Genomic DNA, 21,645 nt, shown 5'->3' with positions numbered 1-21,645 from the left:
TGAACACAACGCCAGAGGACAAAAAAAACCCAACTGAAATTAGAATTTTGATATCTACTACTACAGCTCTCTGCAAAGTAAAGAGCGCATTGATGCAGGCCTTTTGTGAAATGGGGAACCGTCATAATTTGTAAGCGTGTTAATCAACTTAATGAACTTAGGGGCCTAAGTTTTCGCGTTTCATTGGATGGGTGACAGTAAATTATACTTTATTTTAGCTTTCTGTTCAAGATTAGCAGATTTTCAGTGTCACTGCATCTTGCCCTCCTTCAGTTCTTACACCTCTCACACTGAATAGGTTCACTTGAGCTATTCAAGTTATTACTCTACTTTGAGTTTGAGCATTCATTTTTGTCTTTCACGTATCATGACTCCCAGACTGGTACACATGACAGTCGGTATTCTGGTTCTAGGCCTTTTCTCAGGCTCAAGACAAGATTAATTTTTATATAGTTTATATATGCAGGGGAATAAGATGAAGGGAAAATATAAATAAGTCACACAAGACCCCAGTGCGCCACCCTTTCTGTACATAATCAAGATTGTAAATATTTGGTTAGTGACTCTTACTTGAAATTATCTTCCAAACCCTCAAATTGATGTGAAATAGCCTTGCTTTGATAGATTGGTGGTTTTTATTTCAGCATTCTAGGGTTCAACAGTAGATCTATAAACTACAGTAGTCTCCGCCTAAGATCCCGGTGCTCGGGAGCAAGGAAAAGCGGGATCCTAGGCGAACCGGGATCTTAACCGACGAACCCAGGGAAGAATCTATGGTGACCCATGCTAAGGCTCACAATCTGTAAAATGGTCTCCCTCCACTCTAAAAATGAACTGACGTGATCCCTTGGTTGGTTTATGACATATGGCGAGCAAAAAGTGGTTAACCTTGATGACCTATCACGGTGCATAGTCGGATGTGGCGTGCCATTTTCACATTATTATCCTATCATGAGTCTCAAGATCTGCGCTTATCCAGTTGCCCCTCCCCCTTACCTGTAGAAAATTTATAGCTTTCCATCTCTGACCGAGTCCCCCCGAACCGCCTTTGTCGTTACTCACCATTACGTTGTGAACACACCAATTAAAATTCAGTCAGTCTCCCGAAATCGGGAGTAGAGACAACTGCTGCAATGGTCAGGGAAGAGTTCACGGTTCAATGTGATCCCGCCTGGAGTGAACGTATAGGCCCTACCCACCCAGCGAGTGATGCAAGTTTAGGGGGGAGAGCTCAGGTGTGAGTGCGATGTTCGGGGAAAACAAACGTGTCGGTCAGTTCACACCCCGTTGTGATTCCATCTGGGGCAAACATTGTATCGCTTCATCGAGTTTTACAACGTGTATGTGATCACATTCACGATAGTGGCTGATCTTTAATACGACGGACAGTTTATTGATCTCAACTTTTCACTCTTGGTTGATCGGCTGTCCCGCCTGGGTTTTTGTTCCGCAAATTATGATCTGAAATGCGGGATCTTAGCCGAATGTAGACCTTCAGCGTGAATCAGAGCGGGATCTTAGGGGTGACTTTTGTATAGTAAAAATTCTGTTTTCTTATAACAGCGGGATCTTAAGCGAACCGGGATCATATGCGGCGGGATCTTAGGCGGAGACTACTGTATAATAATAATGGGTGTTTAGCGAAAGTGGGCTTCTGTCACGATCACCCGGAAAGTTCCTCCTTTTTAAAAATTTTGAGTTGAAACCCATGACAAAGCAAATCTAACGATATATCTGCATGACGGTGTGACTAGATCTCATTTTGACTTGCACTAAGTCTATACAATTTACCTCTGGCAGAAACATTTTTTTTTCTTGCTTAATAAGATCGATTGGGGTTTCTGTTGATTGTAGCTTCGTCATTAACCATATTATGGCAACAAGACCAAACTCTTTTCAATTAGGATTAATTTGTGCTGCAAGTGTTTGAGGGTTGTATTTAATTAAGGGATATTTACTTTTGTACAGTCCACGCCGGCTTTAAGCACGGTCATCGGGAGAATGCATAAGCGTGCTTAAATCCAAAGCGTGCTTGAGTGCGAAGTAGACATAATCCATAGATTTTCATCTAGAAAATTTCCCGTGCTATTTCCCGTTGTTTGTAAGTAGGCCTATAGCGGTCCCGCAAAAGTGTGCACTGTTATTTTTACCCGCCATGGTAGTTTTTGTTTGCTTGTTTGTTTTTGTTTTGTGGTTGAATGGGAAATGAAAACTTAATTTAGACGGCCAGTCACGATACAGCACACTAGGCCTACACGCTGCCTGTGCATACCACTGCCGGCTGTGCCACATTCATACCACCGCCTTCATCATCTCACCTCGCGCGTGATACACAATCAGGATTAATGGTTAGCGAGGGTCAAAGGTGAAATCGCAGCCAGCCGCCCTTTCTCGTCTCCCTGACTCTCTTTGTATTTTTTAGTCAGTGTGTAACTTTGCCCTAGGCTAGATCCTATGTCCACGCGTGCGGCTGTGTGCATCTCTCTGCCTTCCTCTCCGCCCGTGTGAGTGTGTGTCTCTATCACTTGCGTTCTCTGTGTTTCTCTTAACACACTCCACTGCTGCGGTGTAGACTGTGTTCGAACTTCGAAGGGTCATTATAAAAGTATTTACTGTCTTGTAATGAAGCGTGCCTGAAGCCGAAGTTACCGTGCTTAAAGGCATGTAATTTATTATATCGCAAAAATTCGGTAAGAGCCGTTTAGCGTGCTTGAGTCTGTAACGTGCTTTAAGCCGGCGTGCTTATAGCCGGCACGGACTGTACTGTGATAACTGACATTCATATGGAATGTCCAGGTTTTCTTGAAATAAATATTTCATCTGTAAGTAATCTTTCTTTTCTGTTCTAAAATGTCAACTTTTCACGTATGTGTTAACTTTTCATTCTCCTAATATATTTGTGTGTTAAAAACAGTTTGAATCTTTTGACATTTATAAAGTCCCCTGATTAGCGCTACTAGTAGTGGCTTTTTTTTCAGATCGTGTTTTTTCAGTGTTTCAGACAACTTCTAGTCACGTGAAGATTTGTTTGTTTTCTTTTCTTTAGGGGGTTGTCTTTTTTTATTCATGCTTGAAGAGTTTTGTGGTAACAGCTTTCCTTTTTGTTGTTGTCAGTAATGACATTTTTCCAGGTTCATCAGTACAAGGCTGTCATTTATGTATGCTACAAGGAAAACAGATATGCTGATATCCCAAGTGTTAAAGCATTTCTTCCTGTGTTGGAGGTGACACCCATCAAAGACATGACTGAGGTGAGCAGTTTGTGTGGACTCTCTAATGGTTGCAATGTTTGTTTTTAATGATAAATAATATTTGTATAGCACTTGAGCTCTTTGCGCTTTACACTGCAGTGTATATATTATTACTCCTGCAGTCCTTAGGACACTTAAAAGCATCTTCAGCTTCCCAGGAAGCATACAGAATAGTATTGAAAAGTACATCAGCACCACAGCAGTAATGGACTGTACTTGTTTTACAACAGGGATCACACCTTTTGTTTGTGTCTAATAACAATTATCAAATAATAATTTGGGGCGGTGGTTAAGACAGTAAAGGTACCGGTAATAATAGCAAAGTGGAACCAACCCGTGATATTTCTCTGACTGCTCACTTAATGGATTGATATACTATACTCTTTAGGTGCTGTTCTTGTACTGTGTGCACGAGGAAATTTATAAAGTCATTATTTTAGTTGGACAAGTAGAGAGGGAGCACAACTAAATCCACCATCCCACCGGTACAGGTTGCATTTCGTAGTTTGGTGGAGAGCCACTCGTGTTGATCATGGCTACTACCTCTTGGGACTCATTCTTGAAAATGATCAATTTATGTCGAGAAGAGAGATTTTTATTCTTCGTTACTTTTTGGCTACTTACGTTGTTTGCACACTCATTGCTTGAAATTTAGAATTGTAACTTTATTTATTCACTAATTGTTACCAACTGTAACTGTAAATTAGAAGTGGTAAAGACATTCAAAGAAAGAGAAGGAAGGCAAAAACAGTCCTGAAGCCCCAAGGATAGCCTTCTGTTAGTGTAGGCCAAGACCAAGATATACATTTTTAGTACACATTTTAGTTTTAGTCTTATGTTGTAAGTTTAATTAAACTCAAGTCTGCCATGATTTTAGTGTTGGGCTTTTGGGGTGAAGAGAGGAGGTAGGGGGACATTGCCACTAGTTTCACAGTGGAAACCTGTTGCGTTGGTGGCCTAGTGGTTAGGCTTTCAGACTCGCAACCGTAATGTCATGGGTTCGAATCCCATCTGGGGGGACCCGCCATTGTGTCCCTGGGAAAGGCACTTTACACGTATTTTCCTCACTTCACCCAAGTGAGAATGGGTACCCAGCTATAGACAGTGAAAGATCTTGTCAGTTTGATAGTGTTTGAGTGCTTAATCAGCTGCTTGCACTGTATGCTTCCCGGGAAGCTCAGAATGTTTCGGAGTGTTCTTCGGTCTGCTGGGGTAATAATATAGTGTGTAAAGCACATAGAGCTTGCTGTAGAGTGGGGTTATGCACTGTACAAATGTTGTCTATTACTATTATTATTATTACTGTTTGATTTTGATCAGTGAACATATTTTTCACTGGTTTTGTGTCTGTATTGGGACTGACATTTCTCATACTCATACGTTATACATACAGCATTTTAAACGGTTCATTCCTTTTAAGTAATGTCTTGATTGTTTTCTTCATGTATAGCTATTGCTAGTGTGTCACAACTTTCACACTTTGTTGGAAATCTTGCTTCAAGTTTGAGTGTATTCCCCTGACTTTTGACTAATTTTTAAATTTATATCTTGTTTTCTTTCGATTAAGAACACAAACAAGATGTTAACTCTCTTCTGAGTTTCTTCCAATATGGAAAAGACCTACTGTTTTGAAAGAAAATCTCATACATAGAATTATCTTCTTGCCTTATTTCAACATCTTTTTTTTGGTACTGTTTCAGCCCAACAAAAAAGCTGAGGACATGTTGAGAGACATTGTTGAAAAGCATCAAATACACGACATGCTGTATTTATGATGGCGTGAACAAAGTTTGAGGTTGTGGAAGTGAAATGAAAGAAGTATTCGTTTGTCCTGTTGTGAATGACGGAATTCGCTGCATTGTTTTTAGTATTGGAAATTTTTCGGATTCACTTTCAGAGGTGGGTCCTTTGTTTCAAAACATGAACAAATATCAATTATGACGCTCTTGAAGTGGAAATATCATGTGTATTGTGATTCAGTGGGACTTAGGTTAGAGATGCGAGACAATAACTAATAACTGAGTTTGCGAACTTTCTGGCTAGCATATTTATAAGTGCCACAGCCTCAGCCTCTGTTCTAATTGTCAAGCAAAGTGTGAAGAAGTCTGAAGATATGCTTCACCTACATAACTTAACATTGTGCTTGAGCCTGAAGTCACTAAGCCCTGTGCCCCTTGGTATGTAGTAGTTTGGATAATAATGTAATAGTAAGTTACAAGTGGGCAGCGTTCTCTGCCAATATGCCAGGTACAGCCAATGCTTTTATCAAACTAATGTGGAAAAGTGAAAAGCCACAAAGGGGTGAATAAAGCTTGACCAGCTTGAATTTGACAGCTTAATTCTGTATAGTTACGATATACTTCTGAGAAGATATTGTTTGTTATTGATTCAAGGAACTCATTAATTTGCCATTGTTATTTTTTATACCGCGATGCAAATAAAATCTCATGGAAAATTTTCATACAAGTGTTGTATGTAGTAATGTTTTTAGAAAGATTGATTTGTAATCTATACCTTTAGGGTGCTTTGTTCTCTATCTTTTCCATCTTTTGTGAGTAGAGACTTCTTGATAAGTGGTTTGCTGTTTCTGTGCGGGTGGTTGGTGGGCGCTCTGGTCTGGTCTGCTTCTAGGTTTACTTTCTCTTGTGTATTTTCTTACTATCATTCTGACATGCTTCCCATTGGAATTTGACATATGTTACACAATGCTATATGTTGTACCAACACTAAAGAGCAAATCAGCTGTACTTAGCAGTTATGTTTTCTTTCCCTTTAAATTTGTCTGAGAAAGAGAAGCTCATTGACATGATAGTAGTCAACTAATGATGGGAAAGTGCAGGACAGACAGAAATGGAGGAGCCGGGAGATCATTGGTTAAGAAGCAGGACATACCAGTGACATCCTCCAACCATTCCTTAACCCAACCCAATTATTAGTATTAAAGCAGGTTCTTTTTCCAGTGAATAGTAAGCAGACTGAACAAATACTGATGGTTGTTACTTGTGATGTGTTCCCCCATTGACATGATGCAGATAATTTTGGACTTCAGTACTGTCTTTCAGGGTCCATTTAGGTAATCCAATGTCCAAACAGAGGGACTGAAATACTCGATGACTCACAATAAAATATAATTCCTTTTGTGGGAATCGTAACTCATTGCTTTCAAAGCGAAGAGCATAACCATTGCACCATATATACACAAATAATTGAAAAGTACACTAAATATATTCCTAGAGTGTATGCATTACCCAACAGAGTCATTGTGATCAATGCATATAGGTGTGTACACCTCCTGATTAAGATGACACATTACATAACATTTTTACATATTTAGTCGTTGGTAGCATTCGTTTGTTGCCTCAATAGATGATGGCGTTACAAAAAGTTAGACCATTGAAAAGTCCAGTTTCTAGAACGCAAGTCAGGGCCAGTCTAGGTTGCATGCGACTGGGACACATTCCAGCAGGAAGGCGCTGAGGTACTGGAAAATATATGTGAGGCATCATGGTGAAATCAGGCGCTCCTCAAAATAATGAAATACAAGAAAAAGGCACCAGTTTGGCAAATTTATCAAAATTTAGTTTTTTGGCTAGACACCTTTTATGTTAATTTGAAAACACATTTACCTGTGAATTTTAATGAAAAATGTTTAAGGGCACAAAATATATATTTTTCAATTTTCAAGGAATCTTCAGCTATTGAAGTTACCAAACTTTGACAGATATTTTCTCATTAATTTTACCACTGAAAGCAGGCTACCCTGCTTCCTTCAATCGCAAATATTTCGACTTCTTTTCAAGCTAGATGGATATTTTTGTTACAGAATAAGCTTTCAAATGATATCAACAACAAAAATTGACGAGCGCCAGGTTCCACCACGTCATGACACATATCTTCCCCACACAGGGGGTGAAGTTAGGTCCTCCGACACCATTACACCATATGCCAGTAACAAACGCTACACATCTCGGTTGCTTTGAAAAATATATTTGTGAGGCGTGCTGACAAAATAAGTTACTTTTCAGATTTTAGCCCCATGGAAATTGATGTGTTCAAAATTGTATTGCAGGTGGGGTTTGTACAATTCATAAGTATGAAATAATAAAGTTTATTAAACTTAAAGAAAATGGCATCAATTGAAAATCTACTCATTTGACCCCAGAGTCAATTTTTTGACGATATCTCCATAGCGGATTGCGACTAGTAACTCATTTTATCAACATGCCTCTTATTTTAAAATTATGTTACGATAATTGACAATGGAAAACAAGACGTTATGAAAACTTTACACAGCAGTACAAATATTTGAGAGAAGAAAATCATGTTTTAATTCATAGAAGAACAGGGAGCTCATATCATCACATGCATCATCCATTTTTGCTGCTGAACACACTCTACATTTGCACATAATTTTTTCAACGAATATTACCCAAGAAAAAAAGAAAGTCAAACTCTTTATTTCTGTTGTTAAACAAACAAAATTGAATCGTTTTGGCAACCTACTTATTCATCTCTGTAACCGCTTCTTTCCACTTTGAATAATTAATAAGTACACTAAACTTACTCCTACATAAAACAAGAACATATTGTGAACTAAACTTACTCAGAATTAGAATATATTGTGAATTGCCTATTTGAGAAGGGAATGTTAATCGCACAAATTTTTATGAGCACTATAAATTCCCTATATATGGCATTAACGGAACTGAACATGCATTCTGTTCTCAAACATGACCATACAAATTCGAGTCGTGACTCTTGAACATCAATAATTCGCTTTGGATGCTTAGGATTAACTAAATCAAATGTTGCTTGAAAACTAAAAGAGAAAGAAGGTGGCCACTGCATGGCAAAAAAAAAAAATCTAGCAATGTTAAAGTACACACTCGAATAGGAAATAATTGTACTCTTCTTGCAGCACCGATCAATCGGTACAGCTATTTGATCCCAAGACCATACAAATCAAAAATTGAAACTAAAACTTGGGCTCAAACTCGAAAACAAATTATCTGATTACTTGCCACCCATTGTTTCCATCTATTTTATAAACTGAGAGAAAAAGAGAATGATAATATTTTTGTAACAGAACATAAAAACCAACTATAAAAACCTGAAGCTCTTTATTCATAGAAAATGTATCAAGATGGAGAACAACCTTTTGGGAGAGGTAGGCCTATCTGTTGAGCAAAATCTATTCATTTATAAATCTAAAGGTGGTATCATTAAACAAGAAGTTAAAAATTCTTCAAAAAGCAAGGAACTGGTAATATTGATACCTGACAATTTCAGAGCAGAAAGAAAATATAAATAATAAAACGATTTTGAATTTTTTTTAAATAGGAAAAATGAATAACTCTTTTAAAAAACCATCCTTCAATTTTCATAATCTAAGTAAAACATACTTGCCTCAAATGACATCAGCACTCATCAGTAAACAAAAACATACGTACCATAGCACATGCCAGTACAGCATTATGAGCCAACAATGAATGACAATAATACACAATTAATGTAGTCAATGTAGCAACAGATCATTGGAAAGAAAACAAAAAAATCATTTTTTAGACTGCACTGGTTGAGCCCCTCAGTTTTGAAGAAAACGGTGCAGAGACAGTGGTTTTTCATGAGCAACAAAAATGTAACAAAAAAACTTTCACATTACATACACCTTAATCATACTATCCTTTCTCAAATTAAATGATGTTCTTTGAAGTAGTTGCATGTTCTAAAATGCGAAATGGTATAGGTTTAACACTGTTAGGTTATTAAATAAGCGGATGTCTGTTCTTTAATACTAATAAACACAATTGAATGTACATGTACCTGATTGGTAAGTCAGTCAATATACATGTATGTCCTATTTTATACTGACATTCACAGACTGCACTCTGTAGTTTAACACTCTGATCTAAAGCAGAGAAAAATTAAAAACTTTGGACATTATTTCAGTAACTCTCTCACTGAACAGATAAGAAGTTACAGCTGAGTTCGCTTAAACTGACATAACTTTTTGGTTTAGAAATTATAAGAGAATTTCAACAGACCAATAGTTTTCTTACAAAGACAAAAAGGGAACAAAATTCAAAGACCTATTTTTTAAAATATTAACCGTGTTAATTGTATAATGAAAATGACAAAAGGGACACAGGCATAGTCAAATTAACTTACTATACAGGACCTAAATAAATACAAAGCAAATAATAAGACATCAGCAAAGGAATTAACTTTCACAGACAGGAGGAAGGAATGTGTGTTGGTCACACAGTCTGTAAGAATATAATAAGAAATCAAATGTTAATAACTTACCAATCCTGTCTCTTTTGATTCACTTTCTTCGTTTAAGTTCAACAAAACTCAGTATAATCAACGATGAAAACTGAGTCAATTTAACGAAACAGAAAGATATACAACAGTGACAAGAACTAACACTTATAAGGAATTTATGACCTCACGAAACACAAAAAGTTTATTGTGAAAATGGAGCACTTGGTCCTGTTATTATTAGAATAGGGGGAAAAAAAGAAGAAAGGGACCGAGAAGATGCACCAAAGTGTGTACTTGAGGGAACATTTCACCATTGCTAGTAGTGTTGTATCTTGTGTTGGAGAGCAGAGAAGTTATTTTTAGCTCCCAACACTCAAGGAGTGGGGGGATGGGAGATGGGCAGGAGAATAAAAACAGAAGCTAAACCATACACAAAGCTGACAGAATAACATGATTAATAAATAATGAAGGTACAGTCTAGCACATGCATAATGAACAGATTTCAGAGCCCAAATATTTTCTTACACATGTATATTCTTTGTACATAATGCATTCAACATAATGAAATAATGCATAAATAACAAAAAGATTTCTGTGTCCTGCCAATTTTGCCATGTGCGTGCCAGCCTGTTCTTAAATTGAGATAAGATATGCTTAAACAACTCAACCCAAATGACTGGAGAACATAACTCATTTCATACCTTGCACACATCAGACACCATTTATTTGTCACAGAACCATAAAAAAGTATCAAATACAAAGCTTTCCACTCTGACATAACACAGCACAGTCTCAGAATCAACAACAAAAAAACCCAATGTGTATGGTTCAGGGCTCTCTACCACCCACAGATAACACATTCTAAACATTACCCGCATTGAAAATGCAAGATCCATGAAAACCCGGTTCATACTTTCTATCCAATACTTGCCATTTTTTGCATGTGAAATGAAATTTCAAATAATTTGAAGAATTTTATTCAAATTCAAGGAAAGATTGAAAATGTCATGCGCTAAATAAGAACTAATTATGAGAAGAATGACGTGCATTATTTAGTTCTGAACCATAACGACTGCAAGCTGTTAAAATGTACTAAGCCCAAAAGGCAAAATTTTGCTATACTGGGGAGAGAAATCACTATTTCATTCTTTTAACTATTGTCTGCATTACCTAGTTTTTCTTGCTTCTTTTAACATCCAGAATTTGAATTTGGACAGCACATGCAACCGATAAAACAGATTTAGAAACTGCAAATAAAAAATAAATTGAAAATTTTGAGTTTAGCATATGTGAGGCAGCGTGGTGAAATCAGGCGCACGTCAAAATAATGAAATTGAAGAAACTGGCAATTTTCTATCAGTTTGGCAATTTTTGTCTAATTTTTGTTTTTTGGCTTAACACCATAGTTATCCAATTAAGAACACATTTGTGTGTGAATTTTTACTGAAAAACGTTGATTAAAGGCACAAAAAAGTAAATTTTCAGTTTCCACGGACTCTTAAGCTAAGAAAATAACTAATCTTTGGCGGCCCTTTTCTCACTAATTTTACCTTTGAAAACAAGTGACCCCCACCTCCTTCTTTTGCAAATATCTCGACTTGTATTCAAGATAAATGGATATTTTTTTTCATCCTAATAAAGACAAGTGAACAAAAAAAACACAACCCCCAATTAATTTTTAAAAATAATTGTCACTAAATGAACAACAACTAATCAGCTCTCTTCTTTGCAGGGAATGACAAAATCTGAGAGTACCAAAATAATTAAATGTGTCTCAGTCTAGCTGGTTGCATCACGCATACATGCACACTCTCACAATCACATATTTATGTCTCCCAATATAATATTGGTGTCCATCCCAAATCACATAACTGCAAAGGTTCAAAATTGGGGAGTTGGCAACTTACTGCCCGCTGACTAAAGGAAAATAGATAAAGAGAAGTAGCCAAGTATTTGTCATATCCATGTAACTCATCTAGAGTTAATGAAGGTGCATTTTAACTGACAATTTTTCACAGTTGAAAGGTTTTATGTTAATGGCACTTCAGAAGTCCACCATCCACTCATTAATACACTGGACCAGAGATTTTCACACTGTATGCACACAGCCCCATGTCAACATCTTAAAGATTTAAAAAGTATGAAATGAAATAACATATATCTGTTGATGATACCCAAATGTACATCTTTGGAAATAAAGAAGACATTCCAAACTTTGTGGACACAACTTTTAATACATTCAAAATAAATCAATCTGGATGGACAGCAAAAATTATCTTAAACTGAATATAAAGGTAAATCTGAGATCGTGCTCATTGAACACACCATTATTATAAAATGTCTTCCAAGCTTCAAAATTAATGTCAATGGTCTTGAGAATGAGCCCAGTGGTAAAGTTAGAAATGAACGAATTATTTTTTATGATGATCTGTCCTTATCTTCTCATAAGAGTTCAGTTGGCAAATAGGCTATTTTTACTTTCAATTGAGCAGAAAGAGAAAAAGAGGAATCTATGTTCTTTGCATTACATGTACTGTAAAGCACATTCAGCACTTTCCTAGAGAGTATGCTAAATACAGTTCATCGTCATTATTCAACCCATGGCTTGGCCTGCAGAAGCAAAAACGGTTAACGATTAACACAAAACAATATACAGAAACCTGATCTGAGACGCACACCTTGGACAATTAATCAGCGCACTTGGTCAGACTACTGTGTCTTTTTATCCGGCTGGTCGTGAAGAGCCCTGAGACGGTCCAGAAGAGGGGGATGGGAGAAATGCCATGCAGAGTAGAGCCAGTCGCTGAGTGGGAAACTCAGGTTATCCTCGTTCAGTTTGATCAAGGCCGAGCGAAGAGTGTCACTCCAGCCCATCCCTGCAGCAAAGGCGTCCGCTTGGAACTCGCACTTACGCGTCATGTACGTCAAGACAAATGACAGAACCTGGGGATGGATAGCATTATTACAATAAAAATATAAAACACTGAAATACTGTGTATAGCATATTTTCATTTTCTAATTTTCAGCACAGAATATTTTGCCTTTAACAGAACCAATCTCAGTTTTCTAATAACTATGTGCTAGAACCAGTCGAAAAAAAAGTGTCACATTACCATTATCTCATAGTTTAGACAACTCACGAGTCTCATGTATCGGCATTGCAATTTATAAATAATCAGAACAGAGTAATAGATGTTATGCATAAGGTATATATGCAGTATATGTAGTATATGAAGGAACCCCAATTTCTATACACAGAAACCAGTCATTACACACAGGTTCCAAGGGCCACATCTTCCAATAAGTTGCATAAATTAAAATGATAAACAGGGAACTATCTTGGTGTAGAGGTACAGTGTTAGCCTCTCATTCAATAGGTTCGGAATTCCAAATCTGACAGCGGCAGAAACACTTTTTTCACCTTACCTGTTCTCAAGACATGTTCTGACATCTGCTTTCATCTCCAGTTTCTTCTAATACAGATGATTCTGCTTAGATAGATAGTGCACTAATTCATAACATCACCTTTAAAACTTCACTAGCGGGTGATGGGCAGGCACTTTTGTTTGGTAAACTTCTTTCCTTTTAAACATCATCCTCATCTCTCCTCCTTCCTTTTTTTCTTGTATTTCAAGCGCTGTAAAACTCTTATTACAGCTAAAAACCTTCACTGACAATCTCATTTGCTCCCACCCGATTCTGATTATCTCTATTTGGTAAAACTAAAAGAAATTACATGATTACCTCATTATATGGTGCCAAAATAAACTGGAATATGATGATCAGTCCTATCATGGTTGGCTGCACATCAAATCCAAAGGCGGCAAACAAAACCTTCTCTTTCATCAGTACAGCAAATATGCCAAAGCAGAGAAACATATTAATCTGTGGAAATAGTAGAAAGGAAAATGCAACACATTTTTTTAACAGAGACGGTCAGCAAAAAAAAAAATGTGTATGAGACAGAGAAAAATAGTAGAAATTGTCCAAGACAGCCACCAATTGTTGAATAGAAGGTGGTTGTCTTAGAAAGGTGAACATTTTGGACAGTGTCACTATAACATTTTTTAACATTTAAGGTGGGAGGTGGTCATTTATACAGGCGAGGGGGGAGGGGAATTACATACACAAAGAAGAAAAAGAAGACATAAAGATGTTAAGTTAGTTTTAGTAGAGGGTTTTACGGCGCTCGCAACTGCATAAGGTCATATGAGCGCCAAGGGGAGGGTGTCAACAGAGAAGTCTTTACAGGGAATCAAACTTACTCTGCTCACCTCTCTAGCTTCAACAGCACAAAATCTGCTTTGACTATCAAGGCACCCCGGAAATAGCAGGTCACAAGAGTGTGACAAACATACAAAAGAAGTAGAGGAATGACAATAGTAAGGATTAGGAAAGAAAAAGCAGCAGTTCCCTGTTGTAGATCAGGTACAGTTATGAGCGTGACATGATGAATCAGCTCATATACATTCTACTGTACACGAACGAGAAATGTCCCCCCCCCCTTTGGGAATGGCCTAAAGACACTACAGTCAGTGGCACTGCCCCGGGGGGGGGGGGGGGGGGGGGGGGGGGAACATAAGGATGATAGATGTTTGATAGGAAAAAAGGAGCAAAGCACACCAGAGTATCTACCATGGGTTCAAACCCATGACCTTTTGGTTGTGAGCACCTGCCAACCACTCACTTCCTTTCTTCATGGAGCTTGTTCTAAGCCTGTGCAATTTGGCTTTTGTCGTAATTTCTACGAATTTCAAACTGAGTTAAGACAGTCAAATGAAGACAACTGAACAATGGGGAGAATTATAAGAATGCACAAAACAGTACAGTTAAATTACAATAGTAACATGACAATAGTAACAACACTAAAAGGTCGCATTAATAAAACACATTTTTAAAGGGAGACACCTCAAACCTTTAACAACAAAAAATACAAGTGTACCTGTACACCTATTCCACTGCAAGAAATTTCAAGATATAAAACCACAATGCCATTGAGATGAAACCCAAGGCTCAAAAGAACAGAGGAAGACGACTAAACCCAGGTGGGCATGGGTACGTACCTGGCAAAAGATCTTATTAGTTTATTATTTTTTTAGCGCTTAATCAGCTGCTTGCACTGTATGCTTCCCCTGGAAGCTGAGAATGTTTCTCAGTGTTCTAGGGTCTGCTGGGGTAATAATAGTTGTAAAGTGCATGAAGAATCCTGTTGAGCATGGATATGAACTGTATAAATGCAATCATTATTATTATTATTAGGAATAGTTGATAGCCTATACTCCTCAAGAAGTTAAAAGGCAAGAGAGAACACTTATTCACCAACGGCAAAAAACAACACAAGCATGGTCTCTTTTCTCTCTCTTTTTTGGATCACCTTATAAAACTTTCAGTACCAGCAATATTACCTGTGAGATAATGAGCTGCTTGAGAACATGGCTGTGGTACCAGTGACCCAATTCATGACACAGGACAGCAAGCACCTCCTCGTTGTTGCAGCCAACTTTCTTCTTTTTCTTTTCTGCACTGTCTTCCTGGCTCTTCGCCTGATCTGTCTCCTCAGCCCCTTCAGTCTTATTGTCATCTGTCCTTTGCGTGTCATTCTCCTGGTCCCCAGAATTCGACTCCTCTGCCTGCGAAGAAATATGTCAAAAGAGCAGTGAGCACAGATAGAATATGTATGTATAAAATCGTAAGAAATGCTACTCTTAAGTCAATCAGCTGTATCAAATAATGGTCCATCTGCCATGGATTGTCACTTCCTTCAAATCTGTTGAAAAATTATCTATTCCTCCTAAAGATTGACAGCAATTTTTTACAATGTGCTATTGCTATCTGTGTTGTTTACCTGACACTATGTAATGTGACTCAACTGAAGTCAGAATATCATTATCTCACTTTTCAGCTATAATTAAAGCCTTGTGTAAAGGACAACCCCTCTCTGTCAGACTTCTCAGTTCTTCTATGGTATTGAACCGATAACTTTGACATCCTTTTTTTAAAATTCATACTATAGTTATCAGATAATAAAAGTGACAATTCATGGACTTGGTCTAAAAAAAAAGTTTAATAATCAAACAAGAAAATATCCCAGCAAAATTTAAAAAATGAATCTTGTTTAGTTTTTTAAAAAGTCAAACAGCATTTAAGTGCCGAAGATTAGAGGTATTACAAGTGAGTAACATACAAAGAAAAGAAGCAGGAGAGATAGGGATGATAGATGGTTGCTTGGAAACAAGAAGCAACCGCACCAAAGCATACGCCAACAACCAACAATAAAAGATCTTAACAGAAGCATACACGATTAGGAACTGAAACATCAAATTTCATTTAATGAATCTTGGGCTTTCATATTATGATCCTTCACTCACCTCAAAATGAACAAAACAAACTAAAAAGGCAAAAAAAGACTATTACAATTTCAGACTCTGAGGGAGTGTTCTTACATTTACCTTTGTTTTATCTTCTTTCTCCTCTTCTTTATTAGCAGGGGCATAGTCCTCCAAGAGAGTGTCAAAAAGGACAATACGTTTGTTGTTGAAAAAGCCGTAGAAGTATGCATTACTGTGAGAGGACCTCTTGGAACCTAAGGAAAAGGGGAGAAATCACCCCACCATCAACAAAGGTATAAAAAATATCAACAACAAATTATTTCTGAAGGTGTATTTGTAAGAGTATACAAACATAGAAATGTAAAAGAAAAACACTGCGCAAAACTCTGGATCAGAACAACAAGAAAGTAGCCTAAAAATATTACTTAAAGCACAGAAAAGTGCCTTTTAGAATGGCTCTTCCACATCCACCCACAAAACAATCAAACTGTGCTCCAGCAGAGTTCTATGACATACAGGAAACTTTTGTAGGAGAGTTGCAAATTTCTCATTTCCAAAACATAATATGGAGGGCACCGTTACCGTTACCTCAGTTGCTATTGAGTTGGGCTTTGGAGCAATGGCCTTTGTTCCATACCCCAAAGAAGCATTCTGAACTTTTGTTGTTCTGGAAAGCTTTAAAGGCTCTCCACCCACTTGGCTTGGTCCCATAACAGATGAATGTTAATTCAGAGGTACTGCCTCTTGAATAACTTTACAGTGTTGAAAGGGGCATTAAACCTATACAATGACCTATGAATATAACATGGGTTATGTATTAATACAGTCCAACCTGTGTAAGACGGCCATCCATTTTCAAGGACAAAAGTGGCCGTTTAAGACAGGTGGCCATCTTAGGCAGGACTGATCAAAAGGAAGAAAATAAACCATTCCCCTCTGAGGTCCCAAGTCCCAACCGAAGGTAGCCACATTGCCGTTGTCGCTGTTGTTTTTGTCATCATTTTTGTTGTTGTTTTTGCTTGCTTGTTTTTTGTTAGCTTTTTTTGTTGCTGATTTTGTGCAAGGGTGAAAATAAAATGAAATGTCAAACAAGGAAGATCGAGTGCCATGGTAAAACAAACACATGGGTCACCACCAATCGGAGAACAAGTGATGCTTCTGTCACATCACAAGTTCATGTTGATGTCCATTATTACTTTGTTACAGGCTGGGTAAACAGTGACCTCTCATTTCACTTACGATTTGTGTATAAGTTGAGGACAGGGCCTATGGGTTATGAGGAATCACACACATCCCTCAGCAGCAGCTGAAAATTCATTGTTACCTGTTGGTCAACAGTGGGAGGGACCTACGCAACATGATACGATGGAGAGACTACCTAACCATACCACAGGTGATTGAATTATGACGGCTCGTCCACAACATCAGTGGTCAATACATAATTTATGACAAAGCGTTGGGCTATGAGAGAGGTGGCCGTCTGAGACAGGCGTTATTGTTTGATGTGTGATAAAATATGGTGGCCACGGCCGCATTGGACAGATGACCGTTTTACATAGTGAAATTATATAGAAAAACACGAAAGGGGAGAAATTGGAAGTGGCCTTTTGTACAGACGGCAGTATTACACAGATGGCCGTCACGGCAGGTTCAACTGTATTTAGATAGCCCAGGAGCTGGTACCAATTCAAACTATCAAAATTTTGAACATGTGATTGTTCTCTACAACGCAAAATGATAATATCAATGCAAAAAAAAAAAAAAAAACCCCACATTAACAGTTTGAATCAAGACAATTAATGCCTTTGTAACATAAGGCTTTTTCACTTTTTACAGCGCCCAAGTTTTGCTAGCCAGTACAGTAAACAGTTACAGTCCTTTTGCAGTCCCTTTCAAATTCAAAATTAAAGATTTTTATGTGATTTGTATATTTTCATTACCACAAATTTCAAATCTTTTAATATTTTTCCTGTAAAATATCGTTAAAATCTATTGCAGAAAAGTTAATAATATTATGGTGCACTTTAGGGCCTACAATGTACGGGAGGATGGTATCCTGGCTCTCTTCTTTACTACTGTTTCTTCCACAGCAAGTTTGCCTACTTGAAATCTAAACCAGATATTTTGTAAACACTCTCCCCCTACACCTCCTACATCTACTGCTTTTTTTGCTCGCGACCATGAAAGATGGGAGGGCCATTACAGAAATTACACATCAACCTCTGAGTCAGAGATGACACCTCCAGGTATCCAGGTATGCAGAAAAAAAGCGCACTTGATTTTCAAGTTCTTTTCCCTCTACATCATTGGTAAGCAATCAACATATTTTTCCAGAACATATCCTGGATACAGTTGGGCATAGATAACACAAACACCTCAAAACTCAGCATCATAGATAGCTTGTACAATGTGCCATTCCCAGCCTGTACCGCTGTATTTTCTTTATATTGGCAACACTGTTTTCTAAAACACCTGTATGAATCTCATCTTGAAAAAACATAAAACTTTTCCTGCTAATTGTCCCAAATGAGGATCTCCTGATCTAGAAGTATGGTGTTCGCCTCTCATTCAAATGGTCCTCGGATCAAAACCTGACAGCAATGAAAAAATGTTCTTTTCTAAAATGATCACCTTTCACCTTCTTTCCTGTTCTCTAGTCCTGTTTAGTCATCTGCTTTCACCCCCCCCCCCCCCCTTTGTCTTTCAGCCACAGCCCTGACCCTAGGGTAGGTTGTTATCGATCCAGGCATCCCAGAGTAGGTAAGATTGTACACCTAGCCTTCTCAGATACGGGTAAAAATCTTGGAGGTCTTGTGAGCAAGTTCCGTTCGTTTAAGAACCAAAAGGTGGTCCCAAAATATAAAGAATGGACTTCAACCACCACCTTTGCAAGATTCAAAATTAATTCCTATCAAAACTGAAAATTCTTTAGTAAGTATAAAAACACATAGAGTATGTTTGAAATTGGAATGCAGCTGCCTGAAACCAAGGAGTCTTAAGAAGACAATAACATACGTAAAAATCAGTTACACTGCAGTTTAGAGATCCAACAGCCATTGTCTCAAATTCAAATCACCCTTTGTACACGATGGAAAAACGATACACCCCTCGTCACTGAGAGTATCAGGTTACACAAGCCCACTAAGCTTGCACATTACTTGAAGGAAGGCACTGGAAGTGTTTTGAGTCTTATCATGTGAGAGTGGGTGTTGAGTGGTAGTGTGTAATCGAAGACAGACAGTTTGACGCTGTATGGCGGGTGAATTATGTTTGTGTTTGCGTGCATGTGGGTGTATGTGGGGGGAGGGGGGGGGGGGGGGGGGTTGTGTATACATTGTTTGAACGCGAAGGTATGGATCGGGAAGAGATAACACAGATCAAATTACATGAGATGAATGGGCGGAGTGCTCTGACCAGTATTGACATCATCGTGATCATGATCTAATATACAAACAGAAATTTTATTTTAGTCGTAAGGCTTATCAGCAACACTCTCTTTCTTACTCTTACTTCGGCACCGAACAAGGCCCATGCACTATCTTTTTATTGATACTCAGTACTTTTCATGATGGACCAGAAGAGTAAACCTAATTGAAATTGTTCGACGACAGAAACCAAGTGTCAGATTTTAGCAGAGATTGACAAGAAGCCCTGTGCTAACAAAGAAATTTGTACGAGATTTTAAATCCCAAAATCACCACTTTCCACATTTCTAAAAAAATCAACATAAAAATCGAAAACGCCAGCATTTGATGTTTACCAGAGAGAAAGCAAGTGCGCTTCACCAAATTTGAGAACATCAAGCAAACACGTGCCATGTCTCTTCCTATCTCTGGTCCCATTCTGAAGACAAAAACAGACAAAATGTGAAGGAATTTGGCCTAGACTTCACATGCAACTTAGAACAGTTGGACAGATTTTAAAAAGAGGCAAAGAATAACTAGAAATGCTGTGTGCAGCAAACCTGCTACAGTAAATCCGTTACAGTGATATATTTTCCAACTATTGTACCATCAGTTATTTCTCTTGATTTTCTTCAATATTCCTAATTTTTCATTTTATCAGTTTACCCGAATTATAGATGTGTCGAACACATTTTGTCAACTCCGACGTGTTTGAGTTTTCTGTACCTGACTGTATTTGGTAATAAAATTATATTGAATATATTAGGTAGCGTAAACACGGCCTCGCGGGCACTCTCGGCCTTCCGACCGCGTGGTATCAGTGAAATCGGGGTAATTCCGATCGCTGTTTCTTTGCTCTTTCGCTATAAAACACCAAATGCCGTACACGTTGTAAAAGTTCAGCTTTTCTTCGTTACAATTGTGTAAGTTGATTATATGTCCAATTATTAGGAGCTGGAGAATCGCTGATGAAAGTGAAGCCCCTCGCGGTCGGAATGCGTGGTCGGCCGGTTGAAAAATTGACACGCGTGCATTCAACTGCTTCGCGGAACGAGGGATGATTAAATACCGTCTTTTCATTGGCGGAGAACTGTAGAGCTTTAAACGAGCTTTCCCGTGATATATGTTTAGCCTTTGGCGTCTAAATAGAAAGCTTTTAAAAATGCCGTCAAAATGTTAAAAGATCACTTTTTACTCAAAATATGTAAAATACCGGCTTATAAAAGGTATTCATTAAAAGATCAGTTTATTTCCTATTAGAATAAAGTAATTAACTTGGAATTATTTTACATCAATCCTTACGCGAAACTCGAAAAGCATGTGACCCCGCACGCGTGGTACACTACAGTATAGAGCCGACTCGCTCGCCGCGGGGGCTGGTGCGGCGCCGGCCGGGTCAACGCTCGGTGTTTTTGTCGAAATAACTACAGATCCTCGTGTTTGAGGCGATAAAATACAGATTTGTAATGATCTCACAGTCTTGAAAAAAATTAGGTTCCATATATTTGTTATAGTGATTGTACTCTGATAATGTGGAGATGTTTATTGCTCTTGGTACTTTTTTATTGTCTGTCAAACATGCAGGTTGCAGCCAGTGACTGACTTTAACAAATTTGATCAAATTTTAAACAACTACAATTTTCTTTAAAATTGACGGAGACGTTAAAGAATGGTACCAAAATGCTCAGTGGATATAGGCCTTTCAAATGGAACAGATAAATTTGGCATACAGCCAGTTTGAAAATTTAGTTTCTGGTACCTAAATATATACAGTCGACTATAGATGAGCTGATGTCATTTGGGGAACAAAAAAAGATTACACTTATATGAAGTTCAATTTAACCGTTCGGATCTGTAAAGAAAAAGAGGTGCTCGGACCTGAGAAAAAGATCAACTTAACTGAAGATCAACTCAAGCGAGCTGTTCAACACAAGTGGAGTCGACGGTCAAAACCACTGCACACATTGAAATTATCAACATCTATAAACTGTGTCAAAAAAATAATAAAAACCCTCTCAACTTCTGTTCCAGAAATGGAGTATGCATTAATTAAATCGTAAAAGAAAGTAAGAGCTATCGACCGTTTAGACAATACATAAAAACCAAAAAACCTACCTTCAACAACAAAGAGTTTCTTGAGCGGGAAGTTGATGCTGAGGGCTAACTCCTCTATACGAGTCCTGAGCTCCCCCTCTGGTAGTGGTGTGAACTTGTCAAACAGTGGCGCAATGTAGTCAGCATACACAGTCACAAGTAACTGCACAGGATAATATTATACGATAAGATAGATATATTGACCCCCACAAAGAGAAATTTACTGCGGCATGGTAAATATATTGTACATAGATGATGCACACACATTTATCAACAAACACACATGCACACTCATACCCCCCC

General features: G+C 37.9%; 2 protein-coding genes across 2 annotated transcripts in view; one reads left to right on the top strand and one right to left on the bottom strand.

Annotated features, from left to right (window-relative positions):
• LOC101846142 (proteasome assembly chaperone 1) overlaps positions 1-5,712 on the top strand; it is a 13,177-nt gene extending 7,465 nt beyond the window's left edge. The window contains exons 5-6 of the mRNA XM_005100084.3: positions 3,115-3,251; positions 4,952-5,712. Of these exons, the coding sequence (XP_005100141.1) occupies positions 3,115-3,251; positions 4,952-5,026 (212 nt within the window). The 3' untranslated portion in view covers positions 5,027-5,712. The remainder of the gene's footprint in view (positions 1-3,114; positions 3,252-4,951) is intronic.
• Positions 5,713-11,135: 5,423 nt separating this feature from the next.
• LOC101845930 (CAAX prenyl protease 1 homolog) overlaps positions 11,136-21,645 on the bottom strand; it is a 22,539-nt gene continuing 12,029 nt past the window's right edge. The window contains exons 6-10 of the mRNA XM_005100083.3: positions 21,364-21,505; positions 15,965-16,098; positions 14,921-15,145; positions 13,260-13,400; positions 11,136-12,458 (exon numbers count right to left, since the gene is read on the bottom strand). Of these exons, the coding sequence (XP_005100140.1) occupies positions 12,225-12,458; positions 13,260-13,400; positions 14,921-15,145; positions 15,965-16,098; positions 21,364-21,505 (876 nt within the window). The 3' untranslated portion in view covers positions 11,136-12,224. The remainder of the gene's footprint in view (positions 12,459-13,259; positions 13,401-14,920; positions 15,146-15,964; positions 16,099-21,363; positions 21,506-21,645) is intronic.

Source organism: Aplysia californica, unplaced genomic scaffold (genome assembly GCF_000002075.1).
Source record: "Aplysia californica isolate F4 #8 unplaced genomic scaffold, AplCal3.0 scaffold00235, whole genome shotgun sequence".
NCBI lineage: Eukaryota > Metazoa > Mollusca > Gastropoda > Aplysiida > Aplysiidae > Aplysia > Aplysia californica.
Note: the sequence above shows the minus strand (reverse complement) of the source record. Positions and strands in the feature narration are given on the sequence as shown.